This window comes from Rissa tridactyla, chromosome 8, assembly GCF_028500815.1.
Source record: "Rissa tridactyla isolate bRisTri1 chromosome 8, bRisTri1.patW.cur.20221130, whole genome shotgun sequence".
Taxonomy (NCBI): domain Eukaryota; kingdom Metazoa; phylum Chordata; class Aves; order Charadriiformes; family Laridae; genus Rissa; species Rissa tridactyla.
The window spans coordinates 17,578,049-17,604,041 of NC_071473.1; the positions used below are offsets into that span (position 1 = coordinate 17,578,049).

The 25,993-nt window shown below is 68.1% G+C and overlaps 4 protein-coding genes across 5 annotated transcripts; 3 read left to right on the forward strand and 1 right to left on the reverse strand.

The window, feature by feature from the left end:
- The first annotated feature begins 880 nt into the window (after window positions 1-880).
- Window positions 881-9,158, forward strand: SEPTIN12 (septin 12). Of its 2 annotated transcripts, none has more exons than XM_054211087.1 (10): window positions 881-1,132; window positions 6,097-6,300; window positions 7,244-7,372; window positions 7,487-7,568; window positions 7,669-7,806; window positions 8,123-8,240; window positions 8,322-8,417; window positions 8,510-8,606; window positions 8,806-8,857; window positions 8,978-9,158. In XM_054211087.1, exons 1-10 carry the CDS (start codon window positions 982-984, stop codon window positions 9,120-9,122), a joined length of 1,212 nt encoding a protein of 403 aa, XP_054067062.1. In that variant the 5' UTR covers window positions 881-981; the 3' UTR covers window positions 9,123-9,158. The 2 variants fall into 2 exon arrangements, with proteins under 2 accessions (XP_054067062.1, XP_054067063.1); XM_054211088.1 differs by lacking the exon at window positions 881-1,132 and adding an exon at window positions 3,231-3,478.
- Window positions 9,159-10,263: 1,105 nt separating this feature from the next.
- On the forward strand, window positions 10,264-11,320 carry LOC128913471 (myeloid-associated differentiation marker-like). The gene has a single exon (XM_054211101.1). It carries the CDS (start codon window positions 10,287-10,289, stop codon window positions 11,148-11,150), a length of 864 nt encoding a protein of 287 aa, XP_054067076.1. The 5' UTR covers window positions 10,264-10,286; the 3' UTR covers window positions 11,151-11,320.
- A 2,563-nt stretch (window positions 11,321-13,883) lies between these two features.
- LOC128913477 (cytoplasmic phosphatidylinositol transfer protein 1-like) lies at window positions 13,884-22,322 on the forward strand. The gene is made up of 10 exons (XM_054211108.1): window positions 13,884-14,002; window positions 15,471-15,580; window positions 16,708-16,856; window positions 19,069-19,157; window positions 19,344-19,351; window positions 19,841-19,912; window positions 20,014-20,109; window positions 20,228-20,383; window positions 20,498-20,561; window positions 21,447-22,322. Exons 2-10 carry the CDS (start codon window positions 15,533-15,535, stop codon window positions 21,710-21,712), a joined length of 948 nt encoding a protein of 315 aa, XP_054067083.1. The 5' UTR covers window positions 13,884-14,002; window positions 15,471-15,532; the 3' UTR covers window positions 21,713-22,322.
- A 9-nt stretch (window positions 22,323-22,331) lies between these two features.
- Window positions 22,332-25,981, reverse strand: MSS51 (MSS51 mitochondrial translational activator). Its single transcript, XM_054211084.1, has 7 exons — window positions 25,761-25,981; window positions 25,030-25,216; window positions 24,581-24,736; window positions 24,242-24,366; window positions 23,470-24,033; window positions 22,896-22,989; window positions 22,332-22,817 (listed from the first exon to the last, which is right to left on the reverse strand). Exons 2-7 carry the CDS (start codon window positions 25,101-25,103, stop codon window positions 22,541-22,543), a joined length of 1,290 nt encoding a protein of 429 aa, XP_054067059.1. The 5' UTR covers window positions 25,104-25,216; window positions 25,761-25,981; the 3' UTR covers window positions 22,332-22,540.
- Window positions 25,982-25,993: the final 12 nt, after the last annotated feature.

The window sequence follows — 25,993 nt, forward strand, 5'->3', positions numbered from 1 at the left end:
GAACCCAGTGGGTGCCACTCTCATGCCACCATTTTTTTCTTTCTGTCCCCAGCACTCAAGAAGTCGTTCGAGGCGGAGGATGGGGACAAGGTGCCCGGCTCCCCACCGCTGTCCCCGGGCACCGAGAGCCACCGGCTGCTGCAGGCCGGCCACCCGCCACGCTCGGGCACGGCCACCGTCCCCAGCCCGGCTCCCAGCCCCGTGCTGCGCAGCCGGCTCAGCACCAGCCTCTCCGCTGGCCGAGCCAATGGCACCACCGGCATCGCCATCGCCCGCGCCGCCTCCTTTCAGACCCACAGGGGCTTCGCCACGGGGCCGGGCAGCGACGGCGAGAGCCTCCGCAGCTCATCCTCTAGCCTGGAGAGCCCGGCACCCACTGGCCCCCCGCAGCCGCCGAGCAAGCCCCCGGCCACCGGCCCCAGCTTGAAGAAGGTCCCGTCCCATGGCAGCGTATTCCCGACGGAGCTGGAGCATCCCCTCGGCGGGGCCACCGCCAGCCACAGCTCGCTGCCGACGCTGGACCTGCACATCGCCGAGGAGCTGGGGATGGGGACCCCCCTGCCGGACCCCCTGCCGTGGGGCACCCAGAGCGACCAGCCCCACACACACCAGCCTTCCTCCTCCTCCTCCTCCTCCTCCTCCTGCTCCCTGGCCCCATATGATGCCACCGGCGCAGCCCCGGGGCTCTCCACGCTCCCCGAGGGGCAGGGGGGGTGGGACACGGCCCCCCACGTCCCACCCCAGCCACAGCTGAGGGTCAGCCTTGGCGCCAGCCCTGGCCTGGCCCGCCGGCCCCCACTGCTCCTCCGGGGCCCAGGGGAGGCAGCCGCGGTCCCCGCAGCCCCCTGCCCGGGGAGGGCTGAGGGGTCACGGCCACCGCTGGCCCCCCAGGCCGCCCCCTTCAAGCTGGTGTCCCAGCCGCAGACGGTGCAAGTGAGCTCCCAGCCCGCCTTCCTCGGGGGGCTGGTGCTGGTGCCAGCCATGGGGACCCCGGCAGCACCCGGAGGCGGTGGCAGAGTCGGGGTGACCCCCCCCAGCACAGGGCTGGCGGGGCCGTGGGGACCCCGCGTGGTGGTGGCAGCTCCCGGCGAGGCTGCAGGCGGCGGCTGGGCTGCGGTGACGCCAGAGCACGGTAGGACTCACTCCTGTCCCCTCTCCCCACCGGGACCCCCTTGCTGGGCATGACGTTGCCAACCCCCCCCGCCTCGGTGACCCCTGCCGCCTCCAGCCACCCCAGCGCTGCCCATGCCGGGGAGGGTGGTGATGCGGGGCCACGGTGACGCTGGGGACAACGCGGCCAGGATGGGCCCCACCAGCTCCCCCCTCCCTCCCCGGTGGTGCTGTGCGGCGCGTTGGATGCCGCCCGCCCGGCATGGCGCGTGGCGGCGGCGGCGGTGGGGGGGGCCAGCCATGCAGCACGAAGCCGAGCGCGGTGCTGGCAGGACTCCCGTCCCACCCGGCCCCGGGGTGCCTGGCGAGCTTCCCGCGCCGCCCTAGCGCTAATTGTTTTCCCCGGCGCGGGGAGACAGGTTGGGACACATGTGCCCCATCGGCGGCAGCGCCAGGGCCCCCGCGCGTGCCGGCTATCACCCCGCGATCTTGTCCCACGTCCAGCCCTTTCTTCCCTTCTCATCCCTCCTTCGCCTTGGCACGGGGGAGGGATCCTGTTCCACCCTTCCCGCCGGGGCGCAGGAGGTGGCGGGGGGCCAAGGTGCGCTGGGGCGTGCTCGGCGCGCGCCTCGTGCCGGGGAGGGGTGGGAAGGACGCGGGGCTCCCCGGCACAGCCGTACCCTCGGCTGCCACCGCGCCGGCGTGGGCACTGCCGAGCCCGTGCCTGTCCCCAAGCGCAGGGCGGGGGACCGCTGGTGTCCCCCTTCCCCGCGGCCGCGCCAGGGAAGGCTGGAGGACACCGGGGTGGCCGGGAGATGGCCACCGCCGCCGGGGCTCCCTGTTTAGGCGCTTGGGGCTGGTTGCCCGTCTCGCTGGGGTGTCATGGGAGCCGCCGTCGCCGGGCTCTAAGTACTGACGCCGGGGAAGGCATCCATACATCTGCTCCGGGCTGGTGAATCATCCCCCAGCAATGCCCGTGGCCGCGCGGCCCAGCCAGCCCGGCTGCCCCACCGGCCCGCCGCTGGCCAGGGAAGTGGGGACGGTGCTCGGGGCCGAGTCGGAGTGACGGGGACACAAGGGGACGGTGTTTGGGGCTGAGCCGGGGTGATGGGGACACAGGGGGATGGTGCTCAGGGCTGAGCCAGGGTGATGGGGACACGGGGGGACAGTGCTTGGGCTGAGCCAGGGTGATGGGGACACGGGGGGACAGTGCTTGGGCTGAGCCAGGGTGATGGGGACACAGGGGGACACTGCTCCGGCATGAGCGAGAGTGATGGGGACACAGTGGGATGCTGCTCAGGGCTGAGCCAGGGTGATGGGGACATGGGGGACAATGCTTGGGGCTGAGCCAGGGCGATGGGGACACAGGGGGACAGTGCTCGGGCATGAGTGAGAGTGATGGGGACACAGAGAGATAGTGCTTGGGGCTGAGCCGGGGTGATGGGGACATGGGGGGACAGTGCTCAGGGCCCAGTCAGGGTGATGGTGACACGGAGGGATGGTGTTCGGGAATGAGCTGGGATGATGGGGACACAGGGGGACGGTGGTTGGGGCTGAGCTGGGGTGATAGGGCCATGGTGCTTGGGGATGAGCTGGGGTGATGGGACATGGGGGGACAGTGATCGGGGATGAGCCAGGGTGATGGGGACACAGGGGAACAACGCTTGGGAATGAGCCCGAGTGATGAGGACACGGGGCGGGGGGGTGCTCGGGGAGAAGCCAGGGTGATGGGCACACGGGGGAACAGTGCTTGGGGCGAAGCTGGGGTGATGGGGACACAGGGTGTGGTGCTGGGGGCTGAGCCAGGGTGATGGGGACACGGGGGGACGGTGCTCGGGGCTGAGCCAGGGTGATGGGGACACAGGGGGACGGTGCTCAGGGCCGAGCCGGGGTTTGGCAGGGTGGCCGAGCCTGGCGTGCCCAAGCTGCGGAGCGGGGCGCCAGCCAGCGGGCAGCGCCTGGGCACCGGCTGCCCTGCAGATGGCACGGGGCTGGCAGGGGCTGCCGGCCATGGCGGTTTCTCTGCCAGGAAGAGGTGGGGACGCGCCGTTTCCTCTCCCGGGAGGCCACCGCAGCCCCCAGCCGCTGGCACCCGTGGGGTGGCAGTGGGGTGGGGGGTGGCACGCTTGGTCCCGCGCCCTGTGAGGGAAAGCACCAAGCGAGCCGGCGGCCGCCGTGTTTCACTTCCACGCCGGGTCGCCCACACAGGGCCCCGGGCGAGGAGGAGGAGGAGGAGGAGGAGGAGAAGGAGCGGAGGAGGAGCCGTGGGCTGCAGCCACCCTCCCCGCCTTGCACCCCAGGAGCCATTTGGCCCCGGTGACCAGCTCTCGGCGGCGGCAGCAGCCCCGGCTCCGGCCGGCTCGCCCAGGTAGGGGTGGCCGTGGCGGTGGCAGCGGGCAGGGTGGCGTGCGGGCAGGGTGGGTGCTGCCACCGGGGCAGGGTGAGCCCCTGGGTCCCCGGTCCCCTGCGGGCGGGCACGCGCGGAGTTTCGCCCGCCGGCTCACTTCTGCTTCTGCTCGCCGTGGCTCCCGACTGCGCCACAGCCAGCCGGCCAGGCAGGATGGCTCCCGGTCCGGCCACAGATGGGGATTGTCACTGCCGTCCCCTTGGGTTGCGTTTGGCGCTGGGAGAGGTGCCGGCATTTCTGGGTCAGGCTCGGCCGGGTGGGTAGAGATGCTCCTCGCCGGTGTGGTGGACACCTCTCCCTCCGCATCCCCCAAATCCTCCATCCCTGTGCCGGAGGGGCCAGATCCCTTTTCCCCACCTGATCCGGAGCCACGTTCTCCCCATCCGATGCCCAGTTTGGCACGGCGGCGAGCAGCCAGGCCGGGAGCTTCTCTCCCGGCTCATCCTCTCCCAGCGCCCTCCGCCCCTGGAGCCTTATTACAGACTTCCCTAGGGAACCGGCCAATTAGCCCCGCATCAGTAATTAAATCCGTGGAGGAGACCACGGACCCGGGATTACCCGCCCCTGCCTGGAAAATAAGAGCATCTTTAATGAGTCCTCGAACAGGTCTGGCTGCAGGAGCCATTCGCCCCGGAGGTGCGCGGTGATGCCGAAGAGCTTCCACGCGGCCGCCCGGCTGCCAGCCGTTGCCCACGGTGGTTTTCGGCAGCGAGGGCAGGGACAGAGGGTGCGGGGATCGGGTCCCACCCGGGGTGGGGGGACAGTTGCGGGTGCAGCAGCCGGTGTTGCCAGGCACTCCACGGCTCTACCCGCCGCCCCCTTCGGAGGGTACAAGGACCACATCATGGCTGCGGTGGGTGGCTGCATCACTTGGTTCTGTCCCGGCAACTGCCGGGGGGGGGGTGACAGGGACCGGGGTGGTGGTGGGGGAGCCGCTGGGTGTCACCGCTATCACCAGGAAGTCCCCGGCTGTTTCGCCACTTCCGAGGAACACCCCGACTGGTGGCAGGGAGGGGGGGGGAGCTGGGACACATGGCACTGCTGTCCCCAACCCTGCCATCGCCCCTGTCACCCCATGGCAACAGCATCCCTGGGGGTGGCGGTGGGGGGGTGGGGGTGGCACCCAGCACCCTGTGCCCAGCGGTGGGTTGCACCCACCGCTGGGCACAGGGTGCTGGGTGCCACCCCCGTCCCCGCCACCCCTGGGATGCTGTTGCCGTGGCAACGGGGATGTTTGTCTCCGTCATCTCTTGGTGCCCCCAGGCTGGCCCCTACCCACCCGTGCCTTATACCCAGGCTTGCGTGGCACACGGCGGTGGCCTTGGCAGGGCATCTGGTCTCCGTCGGCAGCCCCGGCCATCGGCAAGCTGCCGCCCCGGCTTCGCCGCCGCCAAGAACCGGCTGGCACATATGTGGCGTGGGCGGGGGGGGAATGGGACGGGACGCAGGCGCCGTGGGGCACTGCGGCAGGGCCACCAACCCTCGCCAGGGAGCCGGTGGGTGCCAGCGGGGATGGGACCCCCGAGCGCTCCCGCTTCTCTTCGATGCCACCGCGGCCACCCATGGGGGTGATGGGTGCCATCCGGGGGTGGGGGGGGAGGGGGGTCATCCCTGTGCTGGTGTTCCCCACTTGCAGTGGCCTGGCTGGAGGCCGAGCGATGCCAACTGCCAGGTGGGCACCTTCCCCAGCCCACCGGGCAACCGGCAAGCTGGGCGCAGGGGCTTGGCTGTGGCGGGGAGGGGGCTGGGAAAGGGGGGGGGGGCCGGTGGGGGAGGAGAGAGAGGGGGAGGGATGTTGCCATATTGCCATGCTGGTCGTGTGTGGGAGCGGCAGCCTCGCCAGAGCCGGGTTTGGTGCCAGCCGGGGGGCTGGCTGGCGGCGGCGCTGATGGGGACGGGGACGCTGATGGCACCCGGGGGACACCCCCCCCACACCCCGACCGTAGCGGGGTGCTGAGCGAGGGCACTGCGGCGCTGAGGTAGGACCCGAACAATGGCCGTGCCGGGCAGCGGGAGGAGGAGGAGGAGGAAGAAAGGGCTCGGGGGGCCCCCCAACCTGCTTCACAAAGGGCTGGGGCGGGCACGGAGCTCTGGTGGCCCCCACGGTCCCCCGGGTGAACCCCGTGCCTGTCCCCAACACCCCCCCGGGGCTACAGGGGGGGTGCCCGGGTCCGATGTGGGGTGACACCTCCTGCTGCGGGGCTGGAGCGGGCGCTGCAGGAGGTGGCCTCGGCGTGGGTGGCAACGTGGGCTGGGCAAAGGGTGCCCATGGTGGCCACCGTGCCCCATGTCACCACCTCCCAGAGCATGGTGGCATGGCAGGGTTTCGGACAGGGCTACCCGCCGGCACGGCCACCCCCAGGATGCCACCACGCCGCCTCCCTGTCCCCCTCCGTCTGCGGGGGGCCGGCGTGTCCCGTTGCCATGCCGAGCCTCACCGGCTGCCAGGAATGTGCCGGGGCTACGTGTCCGCCGGAGTGACTGCTGCTGGGGCAACGGTGGCTGCGGAGGGGTGGGCACCGGCGGGGGTGTGTGTGGGGGGGTTGTCCGGGCTCACCCGCCTTCGCCCACCCGTGCAGGGAGCAGCCTGGAGCCCCAGGAGCACAGCATGGAGCCGCCGGCCGCACCGCCGGAGGAGGAGGAGGAGGAGGAGATGCCCCTCACCGCGGCGCCCGGCCCGGCGGGTTGCCAGCTCTTCGGTTACGTGGGAATCGAAGCCGTGCTCGACCAGATGAAAATCAAAACCATGAAGATGGGCTTCGAGTTCAACATCATGGTTGTGGGTGAGTGCTGGCTGCGGGGTTTGCGCCCGGTTGGGGTGGGAATCCTGGCTCTGATGCCACTATGCTGGGGGACATTACGCTTTTATGGAATTTTAAGGGATTTAAGCAATAAATTGAAGAGGAGCGACATCCTGTACCTGATAATATAGCGGTGCTGATGGGTGAGCTCATCCCAGCCGCCGGGATGCTCCCAAATGGATACTAAGGTGTTATCAACTTGGGGAATGAATTTACTGGGGGATAATTCAGAGCTATCCCAACCTCTGGGATGCTCCCAAATAGGTACCAAGGTGTTACCACTTTGGGGAATAAATTTATTGGGGGAGGGATAAACCGGAGCTATGGAATGTGCCATATAATGGGTGCCAAGGTGTTATCACCTTGGGGAATGAATTTATTGGGGGATGAACCGGAGCTATCCCAACATCTGGGATGCTCCCAAGTAGGTACCAAGGTTTTACCATCCTGGGAAATAAATTTGCGGGGGGATGAGCCGGAGCTATCCCAACCTCCGGGATGCTCCCAAAGGGGTGCCAAGGTGTTACCATCCTCAGGAATAAATTTATTGGGGGGGAGAAACCAGAGCTATTCCAACCTCTGGGATGTTCCTGATTGGGTCCTGAGGTGTTATCATCCTGGGGAATGAATTTATTGGGGGTACAATCCAGAGCTCTCCAGATTTCTAGGATGCTCCCAAATTGGTGCCAAGGTGTTATCATCCTCAGGAATAAATTTATTGGGGGGACAAACCGGGGCTATCCAGACTTCTAGGATGCTCCCAAGTAGGTACCGAGGTGTTATCATCCCAGGGAATAAATTTGCTGGGGGAGAAACCGGAGCTATTCCAGCCTCTGGGCTGCTCCCAAATGGATACTGAGGTATTGATTGCCCTGGAATTAATTTATCATGGGGGATAAACTGGAGCTGTCGGCGTCCCCTGCAGGGCAGAGCGGGCTGGGGAAATCAACGATGGTGAACACCCTCTTCAAGTCCAAGGTGAGCCGCAAAGCCTCGCAGCCCGGCCAGGAGGAACGCATCCCCAAGACGGTGCAGCTGCAGTCCGTCACCCATGGTAAGGTCACCACCATGGGGTGTCCCACCAACCATGGGGAGAAGCAGGGGACCAGGGCGGGGGGATGGTCTGAGGCTGCATTCGCGGTTGCTGACCTGCGTCTCTGCCCCATAGTCATCGAGGAGAAGGGTGTGAAGATGAAGCTGACGGTGACGGACACGCCGGGGTTCGGGGACCAGATCAACAACGAGAACTGGTAGGACATGATGTGGTGCAGCATCCCAGCTTGGTGGGTGGCAATTTTAGGGGGGGGGAGGTTGAGCTCAGATGCTGTACCCCCAACTCTTCACCCCCAGCTGGGATCCCATCATCAAATACATCAACGAGCAGTACGAGAGGTACCTGCGTGAGGAGATCCTCATCACCCGCAAGAGGAAGATCCCGGACACCCGCGTCCATGTATGCGTCTACTTCATCCCCCCCACGGGTCACTGGTGAGTCCCCACTCACAGCACCCATGGGTGCTCCCTGCTTGGTGGTGTGGGTCATCCTGGGGCGATGGTGGTAGGGTCACCTCGGGACGGTGATGGTGTTGTCATCCCAGGGTGATGGTGATGCAAGTCATCCTGGGGTGATGGTCATGGCGGTCACCCTGGGGTGATGGTGGTGGGGTCAACATGGGGTGATGGTGGTGGTGGGGTCACCCTGGGGTGGTGATGGTGGTGCGGGTAATCCTGGGGTGATGGTCATGGGGGTCACCCTGGGGTGGTGATGGTGGGGTCACCCTGGGGTGATGGTGGTCCTTGGCAGGCTGCGCCCGCTGGACCTGGAGTTCATGCGGCGGCTCAGCAAGATTGTCAACGTGGTGCCGGTGATCGCCAAAGCCGACTCCCTCACCCTGGAGGAACGGACAGAGTTCAAGCAACGGGTGAGGACAAATCCCCAAGGGGCTCCCGGGGTGCCGCGTATGTCCCCCCCCAAACCCCAACTCAAGCCCTGTATCCCGCAGATCCAGGAGGACCTGAAGGCCCACGCCATCAACGTGTACCCGCAGGAGGACTTCGACCAGGACCCAGATGACAGGGCGCTGAACGACAGGATTCGGGTGAGTGCCGGGATGCTGGGACTGGGGGTGCTGCTGTCCCTGGGGGGGACCTGGCAGCACCCCAGGGCGAGCGTGCTCCTCTGCGCCGGCAGGAGAAGATCCCCTTCGCCGTGGTGGGGGCGGACCAGGAGCACCAGGTGAACGGCAAGCGGGTGCTGGGCCGCAAGACCAAGTGGGGCATCATCGAAGGTGAGCGGAGCCCCTTGCACCCCCAGGAACAGGGCGAGGGTCCAACGGGGGGTGCGGGGAGCAGCACCCATGGGTGCATCCCTGCCCGCGTGGGTGCTGAGGCGGGGGAGGGGTGCGGCGTGAAGCGGTGCCGGTGCTCCTGTGGTGCCGGGACGTGCTCCCCGAGCATCCCGCTGCCCCGCTCTGCCTTGCTTTGCAGTGGAGAACCCGGCGCACTGCGAGTTCGCCCTCCTGCGGGACCTGCTGATCCGGTGAGGGGCGGAGGGGGGGACGGGATAGCAGGGGGGACAGCACCCCGCGGCGGGGGGGGGACGGTGGCAGCGGGGATGGTGACTTGATGCCCTTCCCTCCCTGCTGCTGCCCCGGGGCAGGTCCCACCTGCAGGACCTGAAGGACATCACCCACAACGTCCATTATGAGAGCTACCGCGTGCGGCGGCTGAACGAGAGCAACGGGCCGGCGCTGAGCCCCCCCAACGGGCTGCCCGGCAAGGGCGAGGGTGGCAGTGACCTCTGAGCTGCCATGTGTCCTGTCCCCTCCCGCCACCCGGAGCCACCACTGGACCCCCACGGCTGTGCCCGTCCCCTGCCCACCAGTGGCTGCGCCCGGACCCTGCCTGGGATGAGGACACCCCCCCCCCCCTCCAAGAGCGCCACGCTGCCCCTGGGTTTGGTCCCCAGGTCCCTCGTCCCCAAGCTCCGTCATGGGCACAGACCCCATGCGTGACATTAAAGGTCAGCCCGGAGCCTTCAGCCTTCGCCATCATCATCCTCCTGCTGCACCCTCTGCTTCTGACGTGCCACCACCCTCCTGCGCTGGGGCCACGGGGCGAGACCCTCCCCTGCCACGGTGCTGCCAGGGCGCCTGGTGCCATCACCATCCAGGCACCCCAGGGAAGTGGCGGTGCTGCCGGCGGGGTGCTGGTGGCACCACGGGTGGCCGGGGTAGGGCAAGGTGCCGGTCCCCTCCCCGTAGTCACCCCACCTACCCTGCCAGGTGATGGCAGCTGGCACGGCCGGACTTTGAGCCGCTTATCGGGTGGCGGAGGTGCTGGGAGGGGTGTGGAGGTGCTGGGAGGGGTGCGAAGCTGCCACCTGCAAGGGTGTGTGTGTGTGGGGGGGGCGCCACACCCAGCTGCTCCCCACTGTGGCACCCCCCCCGCCAGGGGCACCCTCAAACCCCTCGGGTGTCCCCAGTGGGCGCAGCCCCGGCGTGGCGTGGGGATGGGAGTGCCCCCTCGGGCAGTCCCCCCCCAGTGCTCCAGGAGTGCATGAAAGGTCCCTTTGTGCCTCCCACCGTGGGCAGAGCCAGGGCACAGTGCCAGGACGGCAGCTCCCTGTCCCGTCCCGTTCCCGGCCCCCCCCGACCCCCCCGGCCCTGCCGCGGGGCTCAGCGTCACCGCAAGCACCAGCACCCTTCGCCCAGCCCCGTGTTAATCATCCACCCGCCCGTGCCGCTGCCACCGCCAGCCCCCAGCAGCCACCTCGGCGAGGTGGTGGCGGCGGTGGTGGCGGCGGTGGCAGCACAGCCGGGGGGGGGGGTCCTCAGCACGGGTGGCTCGGGGGGCCGGAGGCTCCCTGCCCCGCGCCCCACCCCTCCGTCCTGACACCCAGATAAGAGTGGTTACCAGCAGCACCCATTTCCCGGCACGCGGCGTGCGTGGGAGAGCTGGCCGGGACCATGGCCGTGGCGACGGTGAACCTCCGTGCCGTGACCTCCTGGGTGGGCATCGCCCGGCTCTTTGCCGTCGTGCTGTCCTGCGTTGCCTTCAGCTTGGTGGCCTCCACGGGGGAGTACAAGAGTCCCTATGGGACGTGGTGCATGTTCACCTGGTGCTTCTGCTTCACCGTGACGCTTTTGGTGCTCGTGCTGGAGCTGCTGGAGCTCTACTCTGCGCTGCCAATCTCCTGGGATGACTTCACCTCGGCTTTCTCCATGCTGGCGGCGTTGATGGTCTTCACCACCTCGGTGGTCTACCCCTCCACCTCCATCGGCAGCCCCTGCAGCAGCCACTGTGCCCAGAAGGCTGTGGCCACCACCGCCTCCTGCCTCTGCTTCCTCGCCTACGCCCTCGAGGTGGGGCTGACCCGCGCCAAGCCGGGGGACATCAGCAGCTTCCTCTCCACCGTGCCAGGGCTCCTCAAGGTCTTTGAAGTCTACGTGGCCTGCCTCATCTTCTCCTTGCTGGATAGCTACGCTTCAGAAGCCGGCCTGCAGTGGTGCGTGGCTGTCTACTCCATCTGCTTCATCGTCACCTTCCTCATCATCATCTTCACCATCGGCCGGTGCCTCGCCTACATTCCCTGCCCGCTGGAGAAGATGCTGGTGGGCTACAATGCCCTGGCCCTGGTGATGTACATCACCGCCACCGTCCTCTGGCCCCTTTACAGCTTCAAGGACACTAAACGCCCCAACCCCTGCAACAGTGAGTGCGCCTGGAACAAGCACCTGGGGGTCACCTTCCTCACCATCTTCAACCTCATTGCCTACTTGGTGGACCTGATCTACTCCACCAGGATGGTCTTCATCAGGACCCCTTCATAAGGGCTCTGGGTGGCCCCTGTGGGGCGAGGGGTGGTGGGACGCGGCTTGGGGGCCGGTGCTGGTGTGGGGCTGCCGGCAGAGCTGAGGAAGAGGTTGGACGCCTCGGAAAGCTCCTTCTCCCCGCGCCAGAGTGGAGAGGCACCGGGTGCTCCTGCAGGGAGCCCGGCCTGGGGAGGGGGCCTGGTGAGGGGGTCCAGGGTGCTCCCGAAACCCTGGAGCTGGAGGGGAGGGGGAGGCTTTGGGATTAAACTGGGTCATTTTTCACTTGCTTCTGCCTCCTCGTTCTTCCCTCTCCTGGCTTTCTGTGGGATCCTTCCCGGCGGCGTGGGGGGCTCGGGGGTGAGAAATGGCAGGGGAGGGGGGGACACCAGCAGCACTGGGGGGGCGCTGGTAGTGCCTGGGGGGGGCCACCGGGTTTCAGCAAATCCTCTTTTCTCCTCCTTGTTGACTCGGCACCGGAGTGAAACAGGGCATGACCAGGAAAAACCCAACCCGGATGATTTTTTGCCTTGGCACCAGCACAGGACCCTGCCAAACTGGTTCGGGAGGAATGCGGCTGCTGGTGGTGGTGGGGGGGGGTTTGCTGAGAGCCCGCCAGGCCCTTGTCACCAGCACCGCCAGGTCCTGGTCCCCACCACCGTCACCCCAGCGGGAGCCCCACTGGGTTTGGTCCCAGCCACGCTGGCAGGAGCCCAGTGCCTGCTGCTTTGCCCCTTGGGGGCTAACGGGGAGTCCCCTACCCGGGAGGGGGCACAGGGCAGGGGGATGGCTGTCGTCCTGTGCCACCAAACCTGAGGGTGCTGGGACATGTCACCAGGAGGACGGTGGCACCACAGGGCAGTATACCAGGAAGATGGCAGGCAGATACGGACCGGTGCCAGCAGGGGAAGGTGTGCCCGATGGGCAGAGCTCCTGGCACAGCAGTCCCGGATGTGGGATGGGTGCCACGGGCCACCCCGGAGACTTTTGGGGCCACCGGCCCCGGCCCACACTGCTCTCTCTGCTACTGGTTGCCCCAGAACTAGCCCCAGCCTGGGGCCATCACTGATGCCTCGGGGCTGCCAGGGCTGTGGGGCATGCCAGGATCCATCCCCGCTGCCTCCAGGCTTCTGGGGCCATGGGACATGCACAGGGTCCAGCCCCACTGCCTCAGGGCTACCAGAGTCATGGGGCATGCCAGGGCCCATCACTGAAGCTGACGGGGCCATGGGTCATGCCGGGGCCCGTCACCACTGCCTCGGGGCTATTAGAGCCATGGGGCACGCTGGGGACCATCACCGCTGCCTTGGGGCTGCCGGGGTCATGGGACATGCTGGGGTCCATCACCACTGCCTGGGGGCTTGCTGGGGGCTACAGACGGGGTCCCCGCCACCACGAGATGGCGCAGACTGGCTGCCACGGTGACAAAAGAGCCCGAACCCAGCCTTGGACGCTGCACGCCACCCATGGGTGCTACGGTGCCCCGGCGAGTGGGACCTCTGTGCCAAGGCCACCGCAGTGGGGCGTCCCAGCACTGCTGGTGATGACAATGCCACGGGTGGCCTGGGGGGGTGTCCCCACCATCTGGTCCATGTCCTCATGGTGGCTATCACCCCGTGGCACCCTGGCACCGGCTGGGCTGCTCCCCTGCACCCCGGAGAGTGCCGCGGTGCCACGCTCACACCGTGCGGCACAGCTGGGCCTTCACCCTCCCGGCAGGGCCGTGGCAGCCGCTCCCAGCCTCCCAGCCAGAATTTTGGGAGCGAAAAAAAAGGGAAAACCACAGCAACCGGGTGCAGCCCTGCCCAGCACCCGAGCGCAGCTATTTTTAGTGCCAGGGTTGATTGAAATTCACGGAGGAAAGGGGCAGGGGGAGCGCGGTGACGGCGGCGGCTGTCACTGGTTGTGAGTTGTGGCACTTGGTGCCGGTAATATGTTCAGCTCCGAATGGCATGCGGGCAGCACCGACACATGGGGTGCGGTGAGGCTGGGGTGCAGGAGGCCGGGCGGGCAATGGGGTGCTGGGGGTGGGGGGCAGGAAGAAGTTTGGGGGGGATCCCAGCTCCCTGCACCCAGCTGGGGGTGGGAGAAGGGGCTCAGCGGGAGATCCCGGGCTGGGGGGCCCACTGGGGCTCTGTGCCTGGGGGAGACCCGGGGGCATCCCCCAGATGGGGCACACGGTGGCTGTTGGGGATCCCAGGGAGCACCCCGGTGTCAGTCTGTGCCACGCTGGGGGGGCCCCGGTGCTGGCGCAGTGCACTGGTGCCAGTGCCAGTGCTGGTGCCAGTGCGGTGCAAGTGTGGTGCGGTGCAGTGAAATGCCGGTCCCGGTCCCGGTACGATGCCGGTGAGGTGCAATTCCAGTCCTGGTCCTAGTCCTGGTGTGGTGGGGTGCCGGTGCATTGCAATGCCGGTGCCGGTGCAGTGCCGGTGCGGTGCAATGCTGGTCTCGCTCCCATTCCCGGTCTCGGTACGATGCCAGTGTGGTGGAATCCCAGTCCTGCTCCCTGTCCCGCTGTGCTGATGGTGCAGTGCTGTGCCGTGCCGGTCCTGATCCCGCTCCCGGTCCCGGTGCGGTGTGATGGGGTGTCAGTGCGGTGCAATGCCGGTGCTTTACCGGTGCGGTGCGGTGCCGGTGGGGTGCAATGTTGCTCCGGTCCCGCTGCGGTCCCCGTGCGGTGCCGGTCCCGGTGCAGGTGTGGTGCGGTGCGGGTGCGGTGCCGGTGCATTCCTCCCCCTAGGGGTCGGTGTGCCGCGGCGCGGGAGGCGGTGCGGGAGGCGGCGCGCTCCTGCGCACGGGCCGGGGCGGCCGGGGCACGGCGGCGGCGGCGGCAGCGGGAGCTGGCACCGGCACCGGCACCGCCACGGGCCCGGGTGAGTGCGGCCGGGGCGGGGGGCGGCGGGAGACCCGGCCCCGCGGGGGATGCGGCGGAGCGGGCCGGGCGGGAGGGAGGGCTGCGGTGGGGAGGGGGCGGCGGAGCCCGGGCCGGGGGGAGCGCTGCCGGTGCTGCTGGTCCCGGCCCCGAGGTGTGTGTCGTCGTCCCCCTGCCCGCTTGTCCCGGCAGCACGGCGGGCTGGACCCCCCCCCCCGCCCCCCCTCCACCGGGCAGCCCCGGAGGCCACCCCCGCCCCGGACGGGACGTTCCCCCCCGACTCCCAGGGCAGCCCCGGACCCCTCCGGGCCGGTCTGAGCTGCCCCGGTGCCGGGATGGGGCAGGGGACGCGGTGTCCCTGGGGTCACCCCCGCCTGGGGTGCTCCATGCTCCCGGGGGTCCCCGGGGTGTCCCCTCCCTCGCTGAACCCTGCCGCACGCCGGGGCTGCCCCTGTCCCCCGGCCCGGGGCTGCGGGGGCCCGGGGCGGGGTGAGGAGACCCCCCCCGGGGGTGCTTACGGCTTCCACCAGCACCCATCCCTCTTCCCTGTCAGCAGGGTAACGCTGTGTCCCCAAGTGCCCCCAGGGATGCCCCTGTGCCCCTCAGTGCCCCCAGGGACACCCCTATGTCCCCAGTTGGACAAACTGCCCCCAGACAAGACCCTCCGTGAGCCCCACCTCTGCCCCCTCCAAGGTCTGATCCCCCGTTCAGGGTGACTGTTTGGGGGGCTTATGTCCCCTCCCTGTCCCATGGGGCTGGGGGCCATGGCCAGGAGCCCCCTGAGCTGCTCCGTTACCCACCCTGAACACCCCCAGCCCCAGATGGAGCAGGGGCCGGGGAGCGAGCGGGGTGGCCTGGCAGTGCCACTGGCCGGGGTGGGTGCTGGGGGGCAACCCCAGGGTGGGTGCTGGCCAGGATGGGTGCTGGGGGGAGGGGGGGACAGCCCCAGGGTGGGGGCTCTGGCTCCAGGCCAGGGGAAGGACATCTCACAACAAGGACATGGCCATGGGTGCTCCCTGGGAGCAGCCCCCCAGGGCAGGCCAGAGCGTGGGTGCCCAGGGGTGGGTCCCCATGAGCATCCTGGTGTCCCTGCAACCCTCTCGCTGCACTGGCCACCGCGATCGGCTGTGGATGTGTCACCCCAAAGGGATGGCACCGTGCTCCAAGGCAGCTGCCTAGAGGTGCGGGTGTCTGCCTGGCAGGGAAGGGGTTAACGCCACAGGGGGGTTTCGGGGTGCCGGGGTGTCCCCAGCCAGGTACACCCAGGCTGCTCCTCGCACCGGTGACCTCACGCCACTGCCATAGCAACGGCTCATGAAGTCACCGGGTGCCGAGAGCGAGCGGGGCGGCTGCCTCGAGCGTGGGGTGATGGGGTGGGAGCGTGGGAGGCTGCCGAGCGCTGGCCCCCCCTGGCTCTCACCGCGCCCCCTCCCTCCCCCACCCCCCACTTCCCCGGCTATCCCCCCAAGAATGAGCTGTGCCCCCGCCAGCGCCGACGCCTCCGCCTGACCCCCGCCCTGCCCCTGCCACCATGCTCATCAAGGAGTACCGCATCTGCATGCCGCTCACCACCGAGGAGGTGAGTGGGGGGCAGCGGGGGGCTGCCTCTGCAGCTGGGAAAGGGGGGTGTCACTTGGAAGAGGGGTGCGGAGGCAGCAGGGAGCCCCGAGCCCCCAGACACGGGTGCTCAGCTGCAGGGACCAACCGATGGAGGGGGCGGTGGGTGGGGATCCCGTACCCCCAGCAGCGAGGTGCCGGCCTGGAGAGGGGCTGGGGGACACCATGACCCCCTTTGCCATCCTGGCTTGTGGCAGGGACTCTCTGCCCTGGCTGAGCCACCGAGGTGTACTTTGGCCATGGCCGTTGGGTTCGGGATGCTCCATGCGAGCCCGGAGCCGTGGTTTGGGGCGCAGGTGTGGGGACAGCCCATCCCTGGGCACGGTGACCGTGGGGAGCCTGACGGCAGCACCGCTCAGAGGCAGCCCGGCCCCGGGACCACGGGATGAGCCAGCGGGTGAAGGGCACCGGGGGTTTGGGTGGCTGCGAGAGCCGGTGCTGGAGGGGAGCAGGGGCTCAATCCCTGCTCCATCAGGGAGCCCGAATCCCCGTCGGCAAACAGCGGCCATAGCAGCATCCCCGGCTAAAGGTCCCCGGCGAGCTCCCGGTGCCGCTGGGGCCTCTTCGGGGAGCCGTGGTAGAGGTGCCCTCCCCAGGCACCGGTTTTGTGTTCACATCCGGGGAAGGTTTCCAGTTAGGCAGTTTCCAGTTAGTTATCTCCTTCTTGGAGAGGCGATAAGATCAGGCTGGCGGTTAGGGTGATGGATGGGATCTTCCGCGGCACAATAAAACACATATTGCGCAGCCGCATCATCAAATACACATATATCTTTATACATATCTATATGTATCTATCTGCATATACGGTTTTGCCTCGCATCCCGGGTTGCTCGCTGAGCAAAAAGCCTCCGGGCAAAGCACTCGGACACTGGGAAAGAGCAGGGAGGGGAGGATGCGTCCCTTGCCTGGCCGCTGGAGCAGCTCGGGGACAGAGGGGTTGAAACAGGGTGCCCCAGGAGACCCCTGCTTGGGGTCCATCACCTCTTTGCTCCGTGCCTCAGTTTCCCCTCTCGGCGGCGTGGCTGGAAACCCATTGTCTGCCGGCGAGGGGGGGGGGCGGCAGGGCTGAGGTGGGCGCTGTGGTTGCAGTACCGCGTGGGGCAGCTCTACACCATCAGCAAGCACAGCCACCAGGAGAGCGAGAAGGGCGAGGGCGTGGAGGTGGTGAAGAACGAGCCCCACGAGGACCCCGTCCACGGCCCCGGCCAGTTCACCGAGAAGCGCGTCCACCTCTCCAGGTAAGGCTGCGGCTCCGGCGAGGGGGGCTGGGTGCTGAGGGGACCACCCCCCCCACACACCCCCGGCTCCGTGGGGCAGGGCGGGGGGTGGGCAAGCATCCCTCCCTCCAAAACACCCCCCGGGAACATAGTGCCTGGGTCTTCAACACCCTGCAGCGCGGCTGCACCCATCCCCCAGGGTGCGTCCATCTCCCAGGGGTGCACCCAGCTTTGGGGGCTGTACCTGTCTCTTAGGGTCCACCCCTCTCCTGGGGTGCACTTATTTTGGGGGACTGCACCCATCTCCTGGAGTGCACCCATCTCCCAGGCTGCACTCTTCTTCAGGGGGTGCCCCCAGCTTTGGGGGCTGCACCCAGCTTTGGGGGCTATACCTATCTTTTGGGGTGCACCCATCTCCTGGGGTGCAGTTATTTTGGGGGGCTGCACCCATCTCCCAGGGTGAACCCATCTAAAGGGGCTGCACCCATCTTTGGGGGCTGTCTCGCAGGGTGCACGCATCTTCCTAGGGGTGCAGCCCTCTCCAGGGGTTGCGCTCATCTCCTGGGGCGCGCTTGTCTTGGGGGACTGCACCCATCTCTGGGGGGTGCAGCCATCTCCCAGGGTGAACCCATCTTTGGGGGCTGTCTCCCAGGGTGAACCCATCTTCAGAGGCTGCACCCATCTTTAGGGGCTGCACCCATATTTGGGGGTATCTTGCAGACATGCCCCCATCTTTGGGGGCTGTCTCCCAGGGTGTACCCATCTTCCAAGGGGTGCAGCCCTCTCTGGGGACTGCACCCATTTCCTGGGGTGCTCTTCTTTTGGGGGGCTTCCCCCATCTTTGGGGGCTGTCTCCCAGGGTCCACCCATCTTCCTAGGGGTGCAGCCCTCTCCTGGGGTGCACCCGTCTCCTCGGGTGCACTTATTTTGAGGGGCTGCACCCATCTTCGGGGTCTGTCTCCCAGGGTGTACCCATCTTCCAAGGGCTGCAGCCCTCTCCTGGGGTGCCCCCATCTCCTGGGGTGCCCCCATCTTGCAGACTTGCCCCCCTCACCTGCTGGGCACCCATCGCCAGGTACCGTTGGGTGCCTCCGCTGCGCTTTTGGGATGCCTGGGCTCCTGCTCTGCCTGTCCCTGGGGGTGTCCCCGCGTCCCCTCGCGCAGCCCTGGGTGCCCGTGGGGTGGCCGCTGGCCCCCAGCACTGCTGTCCCCGTGTCCCCGCTGCCGGCTGCGGCACGACGCGGCGCGGGAGTCGCTGGCGAGAGACGGGCTATTTTTAGCTGCGGCGCTCACGATTCCCCTCTCGGGGATGGTATTTATAACGCCTGCAAATTAATCCAAACCCACCTCCCGGCTCCTCTGGGGGCCCGATCCTGCCCTGGGAGCGTGGGCAGCCACAGGGTGCTGGGGCAGGGTGGGCAGGGGGTGCTGGGGCCAATGGGGGCACCCTGGGGTCTTGGCCCTGGGCAGGTGGGAGGGGGTCCTGGGAAGGGAAGAGGGGTCCCTGGGGGGGTGTAGGGGTGCCTGGGGAGGAGGTGGGGGGCCTGGGGAGGTGACATGGATCCCCAGGGGGTCCTGAGGTGCAGGTCATGGTACTTGGCACCCCATGGTACTTGGGTGCGCCCCAAGGTGCAGGGGTCCTGGGGGGGTGCTGGGGTGCAGATGATGGTCATCGGAAAGTGGCAGAGCTCCTTGGGGGGGTGCTGGGGTGCAGATGAAGGTCCTATGGAGGTGGCAGGGGTCCCTGGGAGGGTCCTGGGGTGCAGATGAGGGTCCTGGGGAGGTGGCAGGTGTCCTTGGGGGGGGGGGTCTGGGGTGCAGATGGAGGTCCTGGGGAGGTGGCAGGAGTCCTTCAGGTGATGCTGGGGTGCAGGTGGGTCCTGGGGAGGTGGGCAGGGTCCCTGGGGGGTGCTGGAGTGCAGGTGATGGTCCTGGGGAGGTCGCAGAGGTCCTTGGAGGGGGGTCCTGGGGTGCAGATGAGGGTCCTGGGGAGGTGGCAGGATTCCCTGGGGGGTGCTGGGGTGCAGATGAGGGTGCATGGAGGGGTGTTGGGGTGGAGGTGATGGTCCTGGGGAGCAGGTGGGTGTCCCTGGGGAGGGGCCAGGACTGTGCTGTGGGGAGCTGCATTCAGTGGAGCAGGGCTGGGTGGCACTGGGCAGGGCTGTGCCCGCTGGCCATATCCTGCCCTGAGCAGAGCCCCCCCCCTTTGCCCCCGCCGCTGATCCCCCCGCAGCAAACTGCCGAGCTGGGCACGGGCGGTAACCCCCCGCATCTTCTACGTCACGGAGAAAGCCTGGAACTACTACCCCTACACCATCACTGGTGAGCACGGGGCAGGGTGCGGGGATGGGCACCACCGGGCACCCTGCCCCTCTCCGACGGTGGCCACGGGCTACCAGGAGAGCCCGGCCATGGCCACTTTCCCGATCTCACTGCTCCCTCTCTCCCCACGTGATGCCACCCGGCGATGCCACCCCGTGATGCTGATGTGCCCCGGTGTCCCTGCAGAGTACACGGTAAGAAGGTGGCATGGGGGGATCTGGCCCCTTCCCCAGCACCTGGCATGGCCAGGGAGGGGGCAGTGTGTGTGGGGGTCCCTCAGGGTGGGTGTCCTTGGGGCTGAGGGGGTCCCTTGGGGTTGGTGGTCCGTCAGAGTGGGGGTCCCTTGGGGCTAGACATCCCCTGGGGCAGGCATCCCTTGGGGCTAGGTCTCCTCAGGGTGGGTGTCCCTTGGGGTGGGGGTCCCTAGGGGTAGGTGTCCTTGGCGGTGGGCATCCCTGGGGGTGGGCATCCCTGGTGTTTGGGTGTCTCCTGGGGGTGGGTGTCCCTTGAGGATGGGTATCCCTTAGGGTGGGTGTCCTCAGGGCTGGACATTCCTCAGGGCTGGGCACCCTTGGGGGTGGGTGTCCCTTTGGGGTGGGTGTCCATCAGGATGGGCATCCTGGGGAGTGAGCGTCCCTCGGGACAGGCATCCCTTGGTGCCAGCTGACGCCCGCTCCCCACAGTGCTCCTTCCTGCCCAAGTTCTCCATCTACATCGAGACCAAGTACGAGGACAACTGCGGGGACAGTGAGAACGTGAGTCTGCGCCGCAGCTGAGACTTGGCAAACTCATCACAGGGGACACATACACACACGCACGCGCGGCCGGCACCTCTCACCCTCCCTTCTCTCCCCAGATCTTCCGCAGCGATAAAATCCTGGGCGACCACGAGGTCTCCTTCCTGGACATCGCCTTTGACGAGATCCCTGAGCGTTACTACCGCAGCCTGGAGGTAGCACGGGTGGGGATGGGGGAAGCTCCTGGGGGCCACCCCCTTGTCTCTCATCCCCAGCGGGGGCAGGGGGGGGGCGCTCACGGTTCTGCTCTGCCCCCCTCCGCATCTCTCCCAGGACCCCCGTTTCTTTAGCTCGGCCAAGACGGGCCGGGGGCCGCTGCGGGAGGGCTGGCGCCAGCACACCAAGCCCATCATGTGCTCCTACAAACTGGTGAGCGTCAAGTTCGAGGTGTGGGGGCTGCAGACGCGCGTGGAGCAGTTCGTCCACAAGGTGAGGGGGGGCGGGTCCAGGCCCGGGGATGTGGGGGGGAACGACACATGGGGACATTTTGGGGGGGGGGGGGGGAGCAGTGACAAGATGCTGACCCCCCGCGGTGCGTCGCAGGTGATCCGGGACATCCTGCTGATCGGGCACCGGCAGGCTTTCGCCTGGGTGGACGAGTGGTGTGGTGAGTGTGCGGGGGGGGGACGGACGCACACGGTCCCCCAGGGTGGCCCTGGACCCCCAGGGTGGCCCCGGACCCCCAGATTGGGAGGGGGCTGTGGATTTAACCGCCCATGCCGCTAACCCCACGGGCAACCTGCTGCCTGCCCTGCCCCTGCCCACACTCCTGCCTGCGCCCCCCCCCCCCCACCCCGGTCCCGCCCTGCCCTGCACGCTGCCTGCATGGGGAAGGCTTGGCCGAAGCATGGCGGGGAGGGAGGGGAGCCCCTGCCTGCGCTGCCTGTGCTGCCTGCACCCCGGCTCTGGCAGGGAGACACACTGGCAGGCGGCTGCTGCATGCTGGCACGGGACGCGGGGGGGACACACACACGGGAGCTCTGGGTGCCAGCAGCGGGGACGGAGCAGGGGTGGGGGGCCGTCCCGGTGAGCGGCTCTCTGCCTTCCAGACATGTCCCTGGAAGAGGTGCGGGCCTTCGAGACTCAGATGCAAGTGGCCACAAACCAAAAGCTGGGGAGCCAGCACCCCTAACCCCCCCGCTGCCTGCAGGGGGACGCACACGTAGGCAGGGGAGGCTGGGGGGGGGAGGGGGCTTGTGCACGGTGCCCGCCGAGCCCTCCCCCCTGCACCCCTTGCCCCTCTGCCCTCCCCGTGCATCCCCTGCCTGCCGCTGCCTGCACGCCCCTTCCCCATGCCGGGGCTGGGGGGCTGGCTGCACTGCCCAGTGTCCCCCTCCCTGCCTGTCCCCTTGTCCCCAGCCCCTGTCCCCTTCCCGGCAACCAGCTCACGGCAGGGGGGGAAAGCCGGTGCCCGGGGCGCAGACTGCCCCGGGATGATGGGGTGCAGGATGCATCGGTGCCGAGCAGCCCCAAGCCTGGCTGTGCTCGGCAGGGATGACGATGGAGGAGGTGCGGCGCTACGAGCGAGAGACGCAGGAGGCCACCAACGAGCTCATCGGCCTGGTGGCACCCACCATCTCTGTCAGCGAGGTGGGGCAGCCCACGACCACGCACTCGGCCCCCGCCAGCGCCCCCTCCACCCCCCTCAGCGACGAAGCCCCCGATTTCCTCGCTCCCCCCAAGACTCGCCCCCGCAAGAAGTCGGCGCCGGAGACCCTGACGCTGCCCGCGCTGCGGGAACGCGCTGGCGCCGAGTGACGCCGGCAGTGCCGTACCGTGCCACCTCCCCGGCCGGACCGTGCCAGCCCTGCCGCCTGCCATGGCCCCTCCGACAGGCACCGACCCCAGGGAGGGACCCACCACTGGGGCGCGGGGAGCCCCGGGGGGTGCCCCCAAGCTACCGCAGGTGCCCACACAGGACATTGCCACCATTGCCATGCTGGACCACCTGGCTGCACAGGGATGGGACGCCAGGCTGGCATCGGGCGATGCCGCAGGCACTGGGTTGCTCAGCGCCGCCTGCCCTGGTTGCTGCAGGGGCTGGCGAGTAGTGGGGCTGTGGCAACCAGTGTCCAGGTGCCGGTGCTGAGCTCGGCGGGGCTCGGTGAGCGATGCTGGAGCACCACCCTGCAGGGTAGGCACCAGCGCAGGGGCACAGCGCGTGTGACAGTGACAGCTGGGTGCCCGGGTGGGGGGTCACCGCAGGACCCTGGGGCCACGCAGCCCCGTGCGCGGCAGGTCCTGCAGTGGCGGGGTCCCCTTTGCCATCCTTTGGGGGGGCCCTGGCTGCCCCAGGGGGGCTGGGGCAGGCTCAGCTCTCTGTTTTCTTTGGGAAAACAAAGGCCTTTTCAGAAATAAAAGCTCGAGACACGGCAGCTGGCTGCTGGCGGTGGTTTATTTGGCTCTGTGAAGGGAGGCCGTGGCTGTTGCCATCCCTGTGCTGGGGTGCTGCATCCCCGGGATGTGTCCGGTGAGGGATGGCTGGATCGCTGATCCCAGGATGCGGAGACAGGGTCCTGGGACAGGGCAGCGAGAGGCTGGGGGTCGGGTGGGCAGGGTAGGCGGGACGGCACTGCCTGCACGGGGTCAGCCCAGCTCCGGGGCGATGCCCCCAGCTGCACCGGTGGCACTGGGCTCCCCTCCCTGCCAACTGTCATCGTCCCCCAGCTCCTCAGCACCCGGCACGGCCGATGCCGCCGGCCCCAGGAGGGCGATGTAGTAGGAGCTGCAGTAGACAGGTGCCTTGTTGGGGCTGGAGTAGACTTGCTCGGGCCGGAGCGAGGCGAAGGGGTTGGTGGCGTAGCCCATGATGTGCGTCTCGAGCTCCACCAGGATCTGCAGGGAGGACTTCAGCTCCTGCTCGCTGCCGGGAGAAGGGGAGGACGGGCCCCGTTACCAACCGGCTGTGCCGGCACACTGGGGACAGCAGGGCCGTGCTCACCTGTAGACGGTGAAGAGGACGGGCAGGCGGTAGTCCCGCAGCAGCAGCAGGGTGGGCAGCCAGCCGGCCAGCAGGTCCGGGCAGGCGTGGAAACCTGTGGGGAGATGGCGGTGAGGGTCCTGCTCCCCTCCCATCCCACCCCGGGCCCGGGGAAAGCTGGCTCTAACAGCACCCGCTCTGTGCCGGAGACCCCGGTGACACTGGCAGTAGGGATCAGCAGCAAGGTGAGTCCCAGCTCCTGGACAGCACGGGGGGCATCCCCTCCGGCTCTGGGTCCTGGGCTGAGCCACCATGCTGAGACCTGGAGCAGGCAGGGACACCCTTGGGTGCCACCTGCACCCACTGAGCATCTGGGGTAGACGTGGCAGCTGAGCCCCAGGGGGTCACCCTGGCTGCTCTGGCAGCATGGGATATTGGATGGCCCATTGCAGCTTGGTGCGCGGCCATGACAAGACCCAGGCACAGCCCAAGCCACCAGCGGTGCTGGGACATTCGGGGTCTGCCCTGTACCCTGCTGGGGACATCCCTCTCTGGGCAGTGAGGGTCCGGGCCCCTCCGCAGCACGGGGACTCACCTGGGTGAAATCCCACCACCAGGTCGGGGCGGGCGGCCAGCTTGGTCTCCACGTGGCTTTCCCAGAAGTCATGGTAGAGCCCCTTGTAGCTGCTGAGGTAGACCCTTCCCCGGGGCGCCGGGGTGGCCAGGGGCGGCCTCATGATGGCTCCATCGACCACGTCCACCCCCACCATCACCACCTCCATGCCCCAGTGTCCTGGGAACATCCGCGTCAACTCGTCATAGTCCGTCAGCCGGGTATTGAGGGTCTCGACGTGGGACGCTCCCACCACATGCACGGTGAGGACCTTGGCGAGGGGGTCGATGCCGAAAAGCCGCAGCCCCAAGCCGATGGTGAGCGGCCGTGAGTGGAAGTCGGTGACCAGCCGCCGGATGGATTCGCGCAGCTCCCCGTCCTCTGGCCGGGGCTTCCCAGCGTTGGCCCAGAGAAGGGTCATGTACCGCCCGGCCAGGATGGTGTCCAGCTTCTCCTTTAGCTGCCCCTGCATGGAGAACCAGTCCTCCCAGCCCTCCACGTCCCGGGCGGGTTTTGTCCAGGTCTCCGTGGGGAAGGGGATGTCTCCTGGGGGGGTAGGAAGACACGTTGGAGGTTGCAGTGATGGCCCAGCAGCCCAGGCTGCCCTTCCCACCTGGGCTGTGCGGGGGCTGGACCCGGCCAGGGGGGCTGGAGCTGGGAGGTGGAATCCCACATCCCTCCATGCTCAAGGTGGGGGGGGTCAGGCAGGCTTAGGGGGACACACACAGGGTGGGAGCGGTGTCCCCTGCCCCACCTGTGAAGATGAGCCACTCCACCAACCGATCCAGGGCCACCAGCTTCAGCTTCTTGCAGAACTTCTTGTGCAGCGGCCAGTTGGCACGCTGGCACGCCACGCCGCAGTAGTACACGTTCTGGCACCTGGGGAGAGAGGCAGCGTGCCCAGCCACGGCGGGGGGGGGGGCAGGATTCAGCCCCCGAAGCGTGGTTCCCTGCCACCCCCATCCCTGTTTTGGGGGGGAGGTGGAGGTGGGTGTCAGGGCCAGACGCCCCCAGTTTCACCCCGGCCACCGGGCTGGAAGCGAGGGGACGGATCCAGCCCCGTGCCACCAGACCACCTTTCCCCCCACCATACCTCTTGCATCGCCGGAGGCTTTTGGGGTCAGGGAGGGCATCGGGGAGCTTCTTGCACTCAGCGCAAAACTTGAAGGTGTCTTCCATCTTCTGGAACATGTCAAAGTAAGTCCGGATGCCGAAATCACTGCTGCTCTTCCTCCCATCCATGGCAGACCTGCAGACGGTGGCAGAGGTGAGCTCCAGCCCGCGCTGCTCTGCCATCGTGGCGGGGCTGATGTCCTCCTTCCAAGGATTTTTAGCTCCAGCCAAGAGCATCCTGGCCCGGGCTGGGCGGGGACGGGGAGCCGGGGAATGGGCTGGTGGAGGGGTGCAGCCAGGACCCCCCTCAGAGCACCCAGCGTGAGCTGGGAAGGTGGGATGAGCCAGGGGAGATGCTCCAGCGGGCAGGGGGACACACAGGATGCTCCATCCAGGGCAAAAAACACCCACTCATGGGTGCTCACTCACTTGTAGTCCTCGTAGCTCTTCATGTTGAGCTTCTGGAGGATGACGTGGGATAGTCCCGGCACGTTGCGGTCCATGGCCTGGAAGCCCAGCGAGTCCACGTCGGGTCCTCTCACCTCCGGCTGCTCCACGGGCTTCTTAGGGCGGCCGGTTTTGGGGGCAGCTCCTGTGTTTTGCTGGGCCACAGCGGCTGCGGGAGAGAGGGCTGACGGCGAGGGGGCCGGTTCGTGGGTCCCCGGTTGGTGCCGGGGTCCCCCCCGCCGCCCCCCCCCCGCCCCCGCGTCGCCTCCCGCCTGCCATCCCGCTGGTTGTCCCCGTCCACGCCGGAGGGGAGGACGGAGGATCCGGGTGACGGCGGGCGGCCCCGGCAGCACGTCTCGCCGGTGGGGAGGGAGGGCTGGGCTCAAATGTCAGCCCCAAGCAGACAGCAGCCAAGGCCCCACGGGAATCGGATAGCGGAGCTATTCTGGTCATCCCCTCCCAGGGAACAGGCCAACCCCTGCTGGGGGGGGCCTGGCACCCGCCCCCAAAGCCACTGGTGGCAGTGGGGGTCCCCCAAACCCCCTTCTGCCATGGAGCTGCCCCCCCATGGCACCCTAGGGCAATCAGGGGTGGCTGCCCCCCATTCCCAGGACCCTGCCCCACGCCTCTCCCCTCTCTCCCTGTGGGGCCTGTGGACCCCCACCCTGAGGCCCGCACCCCGCTCCGGCTTGTGGGGACCCCCCCACACACACCTCAGGGCCCTCAGCGGGGTGCGGGCGAGCGACTGGGTGGGCACTGCGGCCTCTGCCAGGAAGGGCTGGGGGCCCGGAGTGGGGCAGGGGCAGCAGCCAGGCTCCCCAGGGGCACACCAGGCTGCAGGGGCGCCATGTCCTGCCCTGCAGCCCCTCCACAGCTGAGGCGGGTGGGTTCGGGGGGGACCCCCCCCCCCAGCTCCACGGGACGCCCCACAAGAAGGGGCCTGGTA